The sequence below is a fragment of the Anarhichas minor genome, unplaced genomic scaffold (genome assembly GCF_050575085.1).
Source record: "Anarhichas minor isolate MPS153535 unplaced genomic scaffold, ASM5057508v1 ptg000026l, whole genome shotgun sequence".
NCBI lineage: Eukaryota > Metazoa > Chordata > Actinopteri > Perciformes > Anarhichadidae > Anarhichas > Anarhichas minor.
This window is the reverse complement of record NW_027466472.1, coordinates 726098-740867: the sequence shown is the minus strand read 5'-3', so window position 1 is coordinate 740867 and position 14770 is coordinate 726098. Positions and strand designations below refer to the sequence as shown.

Genomic DNA, 14770 nt, shown 5'->3' with positions numbered 1-14770 from the left:
GTTCTTGAATGATGGGTTTGATGCCTGCTCTGTACTGTATGTTGTGAGAATATAATGTTTCCTGCAACATGCACGATGCATTCAGGTACACACAACAATCACACTAATCTGTAAACTTTACACAGAGTAAAGTCAGTGTCAGAACATCTGACTTGTTCTCATGTTAGTCAAAACACAGATGAAGTCTGTTTCTGTAAATAATGCCATGAGTCCAAAACAGGAAGAAATGCCACCAAAGTGGAAATATTGAAATATCAGTTATGAAACGGATCCAAATATTGTCGTCCTGCTGTTACAGGAATCAAAGGAACTGACCAAAAACAGAACGAAGTAAAGTATTCTTGAATATGTGGACCTATATCTATGAGTTTCTACCCGGGAACAAGGAGCTAGAGGAGCGAATGAAAGCAGCAAGTCCTCCTCAGAGATCACTGAGGGACGAGCACAGTTCTGTGTGAGGGGAACATGTCACCAAGGTGAATAATCTGACTTCCAGATGCACAATATGATAGTCTGGCTTCAGATGCTTTGTTTATTATGCTCAAGTTGTTTACGTACATAAAAAAACACAGAATGAGTTAGATAATATTAATTATCATGAGCTTGCCAGACAAAAATGCAATTAGTCTGGAAGCTCTCAGTTCATTTTTATTATCAGAGAGGCGTCGTCAACGTCACCAGATCCGCCCTGTGTAGATGGCCAATCACAGCACAGTAGTACCAGCCAATCGTAGCGCATCAGGGCGGGACTTGGCACAAAGCGGGGTGGGAATATAATAACGCATGAGTAATTCAAAAATGTAAACAGCCTGCAGCGTGCAGGTGTGATATGAACTGGTTTATTTAACGATTGTCAAATCATGTCAGAAGGGAGAAGTTACTGTTTCAAACACGCCCCGTATTAGATCAATAGAGCAAATAAAAACATAAGCTCACAGATCCGTTTTGTTTCCAGGACTCTTCTGTAGATAGATTAGATATAGAACTACGCTTACCAGACTTCTGTATACGTGTATGTTCTGTATATAAGAAGTGGAAGTAGTCGCTGTGGCGTCACCCATTAGTTTGTGGACCGCCATTTCGAAGCCTCGCGTTCGGCACTTCGGCTGTTGCCATCTTGGTTTATTTGCAACCAGAAGTGACAGGAGGCGGTGGAGCTAAGTATAACTAAAAGCTGATTAAGACAATTTTTAGGCGACCACATTCTCGAAGTGAAGTGATAACACACTGTGAAAGGGTTGAAGTTGCACTGAAAGCTCCCAGCTACCTGTCAATCACAGTAAGCCCCGCCCCTAAAGCATCCCCTGCTTTATGGTCTGTTTGACTCTAAATGGACCATAATGTACTAAATGAACATCATGCTGTATTGAAGAAGACTTGAAACTAGAGATTGAGACCATAAACTCATGTTTACAATGTTTACTGAGGGAATAAATCAAGAGAGAATTGATAATTCTCTGAATGCTTTAACTCGACATTAGAGTCACTGTAAGCGACGGCTGTTTTGGATTGACCTTTTTCTGTGTTTATACAACAGCTCCCTCACAGTAATATGAACAAATAATACAACAACCCAACGACCCGATGCTTTTTAGATAATGCAGCGCGTCTGCGGTGTTGCAATCTCCCTCAGTGTGACTCCAGACTCGTTCTTGAGTCTGGACGTAGAGTTCAGTCCACTGATGGAAACAGATAGCGGTGAACTTGACCTTAAGGTGGTTGCGGAGTGAGAGTGAGCTGCTGTGCGACATATTCTACAGTATGTCTAGTGTTTCCTCTGCTCTCTAAGATGGCTTTCGCCTGGTATGTGGTAGCTCACTGTGAACTGTGGCCCCAGATGGTGCCTCTGGTGTACTCATCTTTTATTTACACTCCTGTGATGCTGCTTACATTTGAGAAGTCATTTTTAGATGTTTCCAGATTCCCCAGAGACTCTTTTATCCAGCTAGAAATTAAAATATTCCGTCTCCTGCACTGTTCAGGGTTTTTTCAACCTCGTGGCTCTATTTGCGTTGTTTTCCCTTCGTTGCCCTGTTTATCGTCTGTGTCGGTGTGTCTTTAAATTTATTTTGGCTATCTCTGAGCTCTTACTACAGTTGGTATGGGTTTGTGATGAGGCTTTATCCTGTTTTTTGTACTTCATGTCGGGTATTCGTCTTCATCTGACCAAACATCCTGAATCTGACGTTATCCCCTGACTGCTTATCAGCGACTGTGGTCGGACTTTGGCTTGTTCCCATTGGCCCTCGTGCACAATTACTGTCTCCGTCATGTGAAACGTCAGTATATCCCCTCAAGATGACGGACGGGGAGAGACTGAGAGAACTGTTAGTGCTTCAGACATAAGACTCTGCATTCTTGTTTTGGGGTGATGCTCTTTGAGAAAGTAGGTCGAGATTTGGTGTTTTTATTTGAAGGATTAAGGATTTTAAGGGTTTAGTGTGGCCTTCTATCTGCAGGACAGTGTGGCTAGGTGGCTTTTTTACTTATGTAGTTGCTTGCAAGTCTGACATAGAAAGAGAGTGAGTTTGTGTTTGGACTGTTATCTTTCGAACTGCCAACATTCACCTGATTTATGCCGTTTAGTTCCTGGTTACATGCAAAAAGTTGTAGCTTTGCACATTTATTTTTTTCCACTTTCCTACTCTTTTGCTCTCCCCCTCCCCGTGTGTCAGAGAGAAAAACCAGAGGGGATAGAGGGAGGGAGGGAGGTGAAGGACATGTCAGCACATAGCTCAGCTCCACGTGGCCACCGGTCTCCTCCCCCTTCTGAGCCGGAAGGGCTAACCAACCAGCCTTCCTCTGCTTGCTGCTGTGGCACCCCACTCCTCCTCCTCCTCCTCCTGTACTGGTTTCCTCTGCCCTCAAAAGGGGCGGGCCTTAAAAAATAAAAGAGTGACTTGAGTGAGCAGGATGACAGAGCAGGCGGAGAGAGAATGAGGGGGAAAGGGGGGAGTTTCTCCTAATAGCTGCAGCTCATTTGATAACGCTAACTTGTTTTCGTCTTCCTAGAAACCCTCCTATCCCCCCCCCCCCCCCCCCCCCCCCGTCCTGCCCCACTACTCTGCCCCCCCGTCACACTCCCGGCCCCGTTAACTGTCTGGTAGCCTCTGTGGGAGGGTTTGCACATTCCAATACCATAGCTTTACAAGGCCAGTCGCTTTATCCTCTCTCTCTTTTTTTCCCTCTCCCCCTCCCTGTTCTGTTCAGCGTATGAGAGAGAGAGGGAGAGAGAGAGGGAGAGAGTGTGATTCAAGTTGCTAGCTAGCTTACTGACAGTCAGGCCCAGCCCTGTTCTGCAGGCCTGTAGCTCTTATCACGGCCTGGATGTGTGCGAGTTAAACCGAGGAGGGGGAAAACTTCACTGGGCTACAGCCACGGGGTCTGTGGGTTTTTTTTAAAGTCCGCTGGAACGGCTACTCCGGCCCCAGGATGCCAAGAGGCCCGCTAGGGTTTGTAAGGCTCCGAGAGAGGAGTTGAACCAGAGGAAAAAAGGTCAGTGGCAACGAGCAAATATTGTTCTTAAAAACGCCCAAAGTAGGCCGGAGACTGTAGCAGCTCAACTCTTTTCACAGTTGAATCTCTGTCCAGGGACTTTATACTTTACTTTAAGCAGCGCTGTGACTCATACCAGTTGCATGACAGCTCTGGCTGCCGATGGTAAGTATGTAGAGTGTGAGAGAAAGAAAAGGGAGCTGGATGGAAAAGCATGCGTTTTGTAATGTATGGGCACTCCTTGTGAGGGATCAGATTATATTTTTCACTCCCTGATTGTGCTTTGCCTTCATGAGAGTCATAACAACCTCAACCAGCAGCGGAATTCGTTTGACAATCGGCCCTTTTTTTTTTTTTTTAAGTCTGCCGACTCGATCCTCGGCTCAGCCAAACAGCACTGCGATGCGACTTAACTGGCCGAAGCACATTCAGCTGCGAAGCGGAGGAATTTGTTGGTTGGTTTTTCGGTGCCTCAGCGTTCACAGTGTGCGAAATGCAGCTTTTTCATTGAATCGGAGGCAGCCAGCGAGAGTCACGGGGCTGACGACTGCAGGCCGTTGCATCATGGGAAGGCAGCTCTCCTCTTACGTGTGCTGCTGTCCTCACCCCCGAAACATTTTCAGCCCTTTTCTCTTTTGCGTTTGTGGAAGGGAAGTTCTCAAGTGCTTAATCCTCACGTACGGATTCATTTCCTTCTCTCCTTTCCTTTCCTGTAATCGTTTGTGCTCTCACCCTGACGAGCGACTCTCTTCCCTCTGCTCCACAGATCAGAATAAGAGACCCAAACCAGGGAGGTCGAGACATTACAGAGGAGATTATGTCCGGGGGCCGCAGTGGCTCTACCCCAACCCCACCACAGGTGAGCTACCGTACAGTTCAATCTGGATTTTTAGACGCATATAAAATGTTTTCATTGAAATTGAGAAATTGATGCATAGTAAAAAATGACTTGGCTGCGATATGCTTCTACTTAGCACTGTGTGAATGTCAGCGTTGTCCGTTATAGCATCTCAAGTATTTGAAACAAGAATTGACTTGCCTGCTCCGTCCATATGTTATCGCTTTATGAGGAATGCTGCCAATAGCCAGGACTCTTACATGTGTTGCACTACAACCTATCAAAAGCAAGCTGATCTATGGTTTGCTGTTGGAGTTCTGATGTCTGGTTCATATATCCAACGAGGATCTAACGTGAAACTATTTTCTCTTTTGTCAAGTGGAAGAATGAGTGTTGTCCTCGCCACTCGGGTCATGCTTTACTTTCTGGTGTGTTGTGTTTCTCCCGACAGACGGGATCAGAAGGTACAGCGGTGGTCCAGTCCAACGGTGAGAGCGTGCCAGCTGCTGCCTCGCCGGCTCTGGTTAGACCAGGTGAGGGCCACATGCACAGTCACACAAGTACACAAGGACAGGTTTTACAATGAACACCATTGAAGATGTTGCTTTTAAGAAAAACGAAGAGAAAAAAGAGCTGAAGAGAGAGACGCGCATAGATATCCATGGACTGGATTTTATTTATTTAATATTTCTTTATTTTGATTTATTTCTTTATGTATTTTATTTATTAGTTATTTATATTTAAATTAAATGAAATCACGTTCACCGGAAGGTCATTCTTATTTTAAAGTCGATTCTTTTTTTATTTTTATTTTTACACAATCTTAGGGACGAGCATTGGATATTAGCAGTAGTAAATAATGCTCTGATACACTCGATTGGATAATTGTTGTGCAATTCTACATGTATATTTATTTGTAAATAAACATGAAATTAAATTACCATAATGCATAGTATATACATACACTGCAAAAACAGCGTGGGGCTAATTTGAACGTCGTTTTCAAAGTTTTTTTTGTACTCGCTAAATGGTAATTTACTACATCTAACGTAGAATATACAGCAATACGTTGAGTATATTTGATATATCGCCCACTTCTAGTTGGATGCATGACATACACAGAGCGCATATATATATATATATTTTTTTTTTTTTTTCCACAAACTGATCATTTGTTCATCTTAAACTCCTACTTTCAAAGAGATATTATTTTGTTTCTGTTAAATCAGTATCGTTAGATGTTTGGTGAATATGATCCGTTGTCTGTAAAATCTCCATGAATACCGTTTGATGTTGTGAAATGATAACTGAGCTGAACGAACTGCTTTTCAGACTTCTGACAACATATTTTTCTGACCCTCCAGATGACAGAGGGAAACCTACGCCCCCTCCTCCGTCAAAGACCCCTGAACTTGCTAAGGCAGACCACATCCCCACAGAGGCTTCCCCCTCTGACACGAACACTAAGCCCCCCGCATCCCCTCGACTATCAGAAACGGAGGACGTCCCTCTCGACACTATTCCCACTCGTGCTCCCGTTGCAGACGTGATGGATGCTCCCCCAGCTTCCCCCAGGGAAGCCACCCCACCACCACCCAAGTCGGCGCCCGAGGTGCCCGCCTACCCTGCACCCCTCCCCGGCCCTGTCCGCACCTCTGCCGCACAAGGCAAAACAGACAAGAAACCCACAGAGGCAAAGGAGGAGGTGGTGGAGGTGAAAGAGGAGGCTGAAGCGGAAGAGGCAGCTGCCTCTCCGGTCACGCCTCCCTCCACCACTAACGGTGTCGCGGAGCCGGAGCCGGAAAGGCCGTCGGTCGTGTTGCCACCCTGTCACCTGGAGGCCCCTCTGGAGTCTCCCATCGCACAGCCGGAGGAGCTCCGCCTCCCCAACGGGCTGCCGCTGCCGGACCCGCGAGACCCCGAGGAGCCCGCCGCAGGTTCGACGGAGCACGACGACAGCCCCATCGCCGAGCCGGACGTCATGCAAACCTCCACAGTCGTCACTCAGGCGGCGCCCACGCCCGTGGTCGAAGCCGCGCCCGTTGTGGAAGCCGCGCCCGTTGTGGAAGCCGCGCCCGTTGTGGAAGCCGCGCCCGTTGTGGAAGCCGCGCCCGTTGTGGAAGCCGCGCCCGTTGTGGAAGCCACGCCCGTTGTGGAAGCCGCGCCCGTGGTCGAAGCCGCGCCCGCCCCTGTTGATCAGCCCGCCCCCGCTGTCCAGGAGATTCCTGCCGATGCAGTCATCCAGGCAGAACCCGCCGAGCCCGAAGTTCAAGACACGGTTCCTCCAGTTGCCCTGGACATCAAAGAAGACACCCCAGTGCCCTCCTCTTCCGTGGCCGCGGAAGAGGAGCCGTCTCCTGCGGAGACGGTTTCCGCGGCTGACAGCGCCCCCGAAACAGTGCCCGCTCCCCCCTCTCCCACAGCAGAGGAGAGGGAGGACACCCGTCCTCCACAGGCGGTCACACCTGCCCTCGTAGAAGCTACTATGCAAGGTCAGTTGGTTACGTGCTAAAAATACTCTCCTCCATGATTAATAGAACATCTTCTTGGGCAGGACTTTTCTTCCAGATATGTTTGTCTTGATCTGAGGCTGATTGTGTTTGTCTTCTGTCTTTTAGCCGCCGTGTCTGTGCCAAAGAAGAAGAGGAAGATGAAGGATCTGAACAAAAAGGAGGCAGTGGGAGACCTCCTGGATGCCTTTAAAGAGGTGTGTGCATGTGCAGTGATGCATTTATTAACGAATTTCTATGCCTTTACGACCTGTTTTTAACTCAAATCAACCCCTAGAGGTCATAGTCCAGTGAGAAAAGAGGCTTCTTCCCCCCCCCCCCCTCAGGGTTGTTTTATTTTACATATTGAGTTTAAGATGGCAGTCTGACTTCTAACCCCTCTCCCATCTTTAAACCAGGAGCAGGTAGTGGCTCCACCAGAGCCCGAGCCAACCCCCGTCCCAGCCCCAGAGACCAAGCCCCCTGCCGCTTCCCCTCCTGCCCCAGAGGATCCTGACATGACCTGGGAGGACAAGGAGGACAAGGAGGACAAGCGGGACACTGAGAACATTCAGCCGGATGACAAGAAGTACCAGTACAAAGAGGGTGGGTCTCTGGACCTTGATACCTTTCGGCGTGAACATTCACGAGTTGGCGACGTGTCAGTCGGAGCACGTTTATGTTTGCTTTGTTGGAAGGAGGGCGTGGCGTTTCACCTGATTGTGCTTCTGTTGATACGAGTGTTCAGTGGAAAACGATAGTTATGTGATGGCAACGAAGCATATTTGAACAATAAGCTCAAGAAGAAGATTAAACGGGGAGATTTTTAATTTATAGATGCATTGTAGGTCATGACCGTTAGCCTCCTTGAAGCTTTGCTCTATTATATATAAACACAAAGAAATCAAAGCAAATGAGAATAAGTAATTTCAGCATGTTTTTTACCAGGTTCTTTACTGTCATTGTACAACAGGGTTGCACAACAAAACACAAAAACACCTCATTAAAAACTGACTTAATTCAACTTCAATGTACCCAAGATGGATTTTTATCTGAAACGAAACGGTCCATATATACTAGGGGTGGGAATCACCAGAGATCCCGCGATACGATATTATCACGATACTTGGGTCACGATACGATATTATCACGATACTGCGATATTCTGAGTATTGCGATGACATAGGCCTATATTGCGGTTTATTACTTTTTTCAACTTCAAAACTGTCAACGTGTTTTATCTAATAAGATAAAGTTTTCAGTCTGTTCATCTCACTTCAATCATTTTTATTGCAGCCAAATAGGATTGTCAAGCAGACAGACTGACCAACAATGTCATAAATGTTGCATGAACCTGACAAACTGAACTGTTTTTATTACTACATAGTCCAACCTAACTAAATGCAAACGTGTGGACTCAGTATATGAACTATAACTTGTATAAGTAGGATATAAGAGTTATATAACTCAGTATAACTTGCGATGCGTGGACGTCGAGTGCAGAGACAGTTATGCGCTGCACTCTCCCCATGAGCCTGGCTACTGTTGGCAGATTTAACCCCGTTGTGAGGCCAGATGTCTCTTTGTTTTGACCAACTTCCTACCAATCACGCTGACCCGGGACCTTTCCTGACCTCACCAGAAAACAACTCGGCACCATCTAGTGGACTGAAAAAGCAATTGATTTGATTTTTCTAGTAATTTTTTTTCTTTTTTTTTTCTTTTTATAGTTTATATAATAAAAGATCGATACTTGGCGTCCGTGTATCGATACAATATCGCGATACTATGCTGTATCGATTTTTTCCCCCACCCCTAATATATACTGTACTATACATGGTTTATTAATTAATTTATTTTCCAGCATATCTGCCACCTTGTGGACATTATGAGGCACGACGATATCTACAGTTATAATGACCTGGAGTCACTTGCTCTCTTATTCTGAAGTAAAGCTCTGCAGAGGGACAATGTATCTTTTAAAAATTTGATCTGCTCATTTATTTTTCTTCCTGTTTTTTGTTTTCTCTTTCAGAACAATGGAAGCCAATCGACCCGGAGCAGAAGAAGCATTATGACCGAGAGTTTCTTCTGGGCTTCCAGTTCAGCTCAGCCAGCATGAGCAAGCCCGAGGGTCTGCCAGCCATCAGTGACGTGGTCCTGGACAAGGTGCCACATCTCGCACTATAGACGCACCATCTTTCATTTTTAAAGTTATATTTGCCCGGAAGCACTGATGGGGATGTAGTTAATGTCCCCGCGACTGGAAACATAAATAGACATAAAGATGACAGCATTATATGTTCCAGAATATCTAAATAACGTTTCACTTTGTTTATTTCTTTGTCTTTTCAGGCTAATAAGGCCCCACTGCGTCAACTGGACCCCAGTCGTCTAGTGGGAATGAACTGCGGCCCCGACTTCACACCCTCCTTCGCCAACCTCGGCAGGCCTGGAATGGGAGGCGGAGGTGGTGGTGGTGGTGGTGGTGGTGGCGGCGGAGGTGGTGGCAGAGGACCAGTAAGTTCAACATCTTCTCAATGTGATCCTCCGAGAGCTCTGCGCTTGAACGTTCACGGTGTCTTTCTTCCTTTCCCCCTCTTCTTCTTCTGACCTGCAGCCTCCGGGTATGGGCATGGGGGTCGGCGGTCCGCGTCGCTCTCAGCAGATGCCGCGCAAAGATTTGAGGAAAATCATCACCACCATGTCGCTGGGCGACGACGTGCAGCTGAACAAGGCGGAGAAGGCCTGGAAACCTTCGGCGAAGAAACCCGTCCGCACCCGCGCGGCGGAGGAGGAGCAGCCCGAGGAGAACGAGTCGGAGCACGCCAAGACCCAGGAGCTGTTCAAACGGGTCCGCAGCATCCTCAACAAACTGACCCCGCAGAAGTTTCAACAGCTCATGAAACAGGTGGCGGAACTGACTATTGACACTGAGGAGAGATTGAAAGGAGTCATAGATCTCACCTTCGAGAAGGCGATCTCCGAGCCAGACTTTTCGGTGGCCTACGCCAACTTGTGCCGCTGCCTTATGGGGGTAAGTGGTGCCACACACACATAATGGAGATATGTGTTGACTAAGCTTGAATGTTCACTCAAGGACCGTTTGAATTTCGGTATTTACTCCTCCAGTTGTGCACATCTTGCTATGATGCACGTTAAACGATAAGCTCCGTAAATTTTATTTCTGCAGAGACACAAGACAATAGTTTAAAACCTCAGACTATTTGTTTTGACTATATACTTTTCTGGAGACTAAAACCAATTTTACATATTTTTTTTAATATAATTTTGAAGATTATAAACACTTCATTCGTCCCGCTGGGAAAAATTTCCCCAAGATACTATTCGTCAAAGGAGACAATAAATGCCTTTACACACTGTCGTGACAAATACATGACCCTAAAATCAAAACTATTCATACTACCGGGACCCCATTGACCCAGTGCAGCGACTGGCAGCAGCCTAAAGCTACTGTAAGCTATTTTATCGAGTTTCCTTTTAGTGAAACTGCTCTGAGTTCCCTCTGTTAAACGGTTACGCAGTGGACATGTCCAGGGCTTTTATTGTGAAAGGTAAGAACAGCTGCCTTTGTCACAAGGTTGAAAGGAGTAATAAAGTTTGCGGTCTTGGTTCGGACTACGGAGCCTATGTGTTGTATGCGATAGAGCACATTTTGAATATGTTTGTTCAGCACAACGTGATTGGTCGATGCTTTTAATCGCAGTGCGAAAGCTTTTTTTGTAATATTCATGTTCTGTGTGAAAGTACTCATGACAAATATAATATTTATTGCACGAAAAGAAGCACCCTCGCTGTGTGTAAAGGCTTTTATCCTCATTCTTGAAGCCTTTTCTCTCATCAAAGTGAAGATTAAAGTGCTTCCTCCAAAGCATAACCTAAAACCCATAATATACTGCAGCTTGTTCACATACTTGCAGCTATTAAGCCTTTGAAAAGTGGTCAGAATCATCTCCCGTGGCTGTTAGCGGTCTGTCCGACTCTCTGTTTGAAGCACGTTTGAATTTCTCAGCTGCAAATTCCAAATCTGACGAGCACTTTTTATTTTTTGGGTTAGTTGTCATCTGTGTTAATCCGTTTGACATCTTGAATTCTTCTTCGAGGATAATAAATCCACATTAATTGTGATGATTATTCACTGATTGTAGGTCAAATGACTGTTTTTACCAATGGAGTCTGGTGGCTTTGAAGAAATATAGCGAACACTTAAACTAGATTTTTATTCTAGGTTGGCCTTTCTTTTAGGTGGTTGGAAGACATTTAGCTGCTCTGGATAAATAACTCGTACGACCCTCTTAAAATAACTCCAAACTCTCCCTTTAAGTTCAAACAGCGGCCCAGGTGATTGAGGAACTGAGGAGTGACTCACACTACATATCACTGCACCCTGTCGTCTTTTTAAATGTCTTTTTATTCCTCCGCTCTCTTTCAGCTTAAAGTCCAAACCACAGATAACCCGGCAAACACTGTGAACTTCCGCAAGCTGCTGCTAAATCGATGCCAGAAGGAGTTTGAAAAGGACAAAGACGATGACGAGATCTTTGAGAGGAAGCAGAAGGAGCTGGAGGCTGCCACAGTGGTACAGTACTGCCTCATAGCATACCGGTTGGGGGGCTTTATTCATGCACTAAAAATAAGTCATGCTGGTCGTTGTGTGCGTGTATCAGGATTTTCCATACAACCAACCACCCCTCCTCTAAAATCTCCCTTTCTGTCCCCCCGTTGTGACATTGTTTTCTCTGGCAGCCGGAGGAGAAGCAGCGGCTCACTGTTGCGCTACAAGCCGAGAAAGACATGGCCAGGAGGCGCTCGCTGGGCAACATCAAGTTCATCGGAGAGCTGTTCAAGCTCAAGATGCTCACGGAGGTCATCATGCACGACTGCATTGTGAAGCTGCTCAAAAACCACGACGCGGAGTCCCTGGAGTGCCTGTGCAGACTGTTGTCCACCATCGGCAAGGACCTAGACTTTGAGAAGGCCAAGGTACAACACACACACACACACACACACACACACACACGGTTAGATGGTGTGATGAGGAGGATGCATGCATGCTGATAAATGTGCAGTTGGATCGTAGTGCAGGAGATACTCACCAACCTGTTGTGGTCCTCCTCAGCCTCGTATGGACCAGTACTTCAATCAGATGGAGAAAATAATCAAGGACAAGAAGACCTCGTCCAGGATCCGCTTCATGTTGCAGGATGTGATCGACCTCCGACGGGTAACGCGTCTGCACGACACAAACGCATCACTTAGCGTACACAACTCAAACCTACAGCACATGAGATGATGGTGGTCCAAGCAGCGAGCAGACAGCCGTCACTGCCGAGCTTTGTTGCCAAAATATCTCCGTTTAGAAGTCCAATATAAAAGAAAAGTCTAAACATTGTCACTGACTAACTCAATATCAAAGGTACGGATTTTAATGCCAGATATATATGCCAGATAGATACAAAATATATTCTCTTATACACCCAGATACATTACTAGGGATATTTTTGGCTTTTTCATTTTTTGATCATTTTGGCTGTTAAATATTTGGCATGGTGTTAGTTTTTTAAAAATGTATATCTATCTATAATAAGTCTACAATAAACGGTTTAACTGTTGAACACACACACTTTGTTGTTCCCTTTCTAGGCGAAGGCTGGAGAGTAACAAGGATGTTGTTCCCTTAATGAGAAACTGTAGCAGGAATTGGTGATATGGACAGAAAAACGACACTAACATTTACAGATTTAAAAACTTTTTGAGGGCGGCTGTGGCTTAGGATGCCTTTAGGTAGAGCGAGTCGACCAATCGGGAGATTGGCGGTTCGATCCCCGGCTCCTCCGGTCCGCATGTCAAAGTGTCATGAACCCCAAATTGCTGCATTTAGATTAGATCCCGATGAGCTGCATTGCATGTGTGAATGGTGATGTGTAGCTTTAAGCGCTTTGAGTGGTGGGAAGACTAGAAAGGCCACTTACCATCCATTTGATTGACTTTTTATTTTACTATACGAAACTTCATGTCAAAAAAGGGAAACTGTCGACGTCCCCTCCGCCCTGTACTCACAATGTCTCCCCCCCACAGAACAACTGGGTGTCCCGACGAGGCGACCAGGGCCCCAAGACCATCGACCAGATCCACAAAGACGCCGAGCTGGAGGAGCAGAGGGAGCAAATGAAGGTGCAAGCCCTCTTCTCCAAGAAGGATATGGGCGGTGGTGGCGGAGGCAGGATGGGTGGAGGAGGAGGAGGAGGTCGCGGGGGCTCTCACACCCCCGGCCGTGGCTCTCAACCCCAGGACGAGGGCTGGAATACGGTGCCCATCTCCAAGAACCGACCCATCGACACCTCTCGTCTTAGCAAAATCACAAAGGTAGGAGAGAGGAAATTTACTTTGACCCTTTTTCATCACTTCACCTGTAATAAGACATATCAGAGGTATCTGTTAATGTACTTAATCGTCATTAATGTTTGTAGTTTTAGCAGGAAGTGTGTGTATATAACCTTCAGTTTCTTCTTTCCAGACTCCTGTTCTCGACTTCAACAATCAGTTGCTCGCTCCAGGTGGTAAAGGCACATGGGGGAGCTGGGGGAAGGGCAGCAGCGGCGGCACCACTGCCAAACCTGCAGAAGCTGGTAGGTTTCACAGCCCGATGTGATATTTAGTTGAGCGACTCACAGCTTAAAAACTCAACACGTACTATGTCGTGTATTTTTCAGGCTCAGCCCCGGAGCCAAGCGGCCGTCCGGCCACCAGCACTGTGAACAGGTTCTCAGCCTTACAGCAGTCGGCGCCGTCCTCGGCCTCTTCTCTGGAGTCAGACAGACGAGTTCCTCAGAGGTGAGAAACGGGACCCAATTCCCCGAGAGTACTCAGACAGAATCTCTCAGAATGTACCAAATGCACAGTGCGACAATACAGAGTTTACGGTTGTGTCTAGAATGGGCTAATGACTGAGCTAATTGTTGCTGCAAATGTATTTTAAAGATTTTGGAACTGGATTCTCACGCAATAATCAAAAAGAACCGATAAGAGTATCGATAAGAGTACTAGAATATAAATCCTACCAATACCCTATAAGTGTTTTCTTTCCCTGACTCTGCTCTCCCTCCGTCCCTCTGCAGAAATAGCTCGAGTCGAGAGCGCAGCGATCGCTTCGACCGTTCCGACCGAGGCGGCGACCGCTTCGACAGGCGGGACGACCGCGACCGGAACCGACTGCAGGTCACCAAGCGCAGCTTCAGTCGGGAGAACGAGGAGCGGAGCCGGGAACGAGAGCAGCGCGGGTCGGCCGATCCCGTCCGCCGGGTAGCGAGCATGACGGACGACCGAGGCAGCAGAGACAGAGCCAGGAGCAAAGAGAACGGTGGGGACCCGAACTCATGTTTAGATACCAGGATTTTCTACAATAGTAAAGCTGTTTTTTTATTTAGTTTTTGCTAAATTTACATTTAGATTTCTAGAATATAAATTTTAATTTTTTTGATTTGTGTGTGTGTGTGAACAGTAAAGCATGAGAAAGCTGCAACCCCTCCACCTCCCCCGACCCCCACCAAGCCCGCCTTGACCGAGGAAGAGCTGATCAAGAAGTCCACAGCCATCATCGAGGAGTACCTCCACATCAAGGACATGAAGGTACGCGCTGATATGCTAATGAACATGAGAAGAACCCGTTATGTGCAGGATGGAAAATGGCTCAACAAATGACCCGCTGACAGAAAGCGCTGCACATGGTCTTGTCCGTCCTTACATCGATGTCTTTTCCTTGACTGCCTCACAATAAAAGGCACGACGTAGTTTCTGTTTAATACTTTGAATTTGAAGCTGCAGAAGCAGGAAATGTTCGGTTTGGATTAGCAGAAACAAATACGACTCTAAGAGGCCTGTTGATGCACGGAGAGGCGTCTATCAATCAGATATAATTACAAACCGT

At 46.5% G+C, this 14770-nt stretch overlaps 1 protein-coding gene across 12 annotated transcripts in view; it reads left to right on the top strand.

The window, feature by feature from the left end:
* eif4g1b (eukaryotic translation initiation factor 4 gamma, 1b) overlaps window positions 1–14770 on the top strand; it is a 35653-nt gene that overhangs the window by 14972 nt on the left and 5911 nt on the right. For 10 of the 12 annotated variants that reach the window (XM_076099884.1, XM_076099883.1, XM_076099882.1 and 7 more), the window contains 16 exons: window positions 4262–4354; window positions 4785–4866; window positions 5698–6825; window positions 6952–7040; window positions 7242–7428; window positions 8858–8991; window positions 9178–9342; window positions 9443–9859; window positions 11276–11422; window positions 11590–11826; window positions 11963–12067; window positions 12922–13209; window positions 13361–13472; window positions 13557–13677; window positions 13962–14203; window positions 14345–14472. In XM_076099884.1, coding sequence (XP_075955999.1) covers window positions 4262–4354; window positions 4785–4866; window positions 5698–6825; window positions 6952–7040; window positions 7242–7428; window positions 8858–8991; window positions 9178–9342; window positions 9443–9859; window positions 11276–11422; window positions 11590–11826; window positions 11963–12067; window positions 12922–13209; window positions 13361–13472; window positions 13557–13677; window positions 13962–14203; window positions 14345–14472 — 3675 coding nt within the window. Of the gene's footprint in view, window positions 1–3122; window positions 3496–3857; window positions 4173–4261; window positions 4355–4784; window positions 4867–5697; window positions 6826–6951; window positions 7041–7241; window positions 7429–8857; window positions 8992–9177; window positions 9343–9442; window positions 9860–11275; window positions 11423–11589; window positions 11827–11962; window positions 12068–12921; window positions 13210–13360; window positions 13473–13556; window positions 13678–13961; window positions 14204–14344; window positions 14473–14770 lie in introns of those variants that run through there. The other 2 variants (XM_076099891.1, XM_076099890.1) reach the window with 2 other exon arrangements.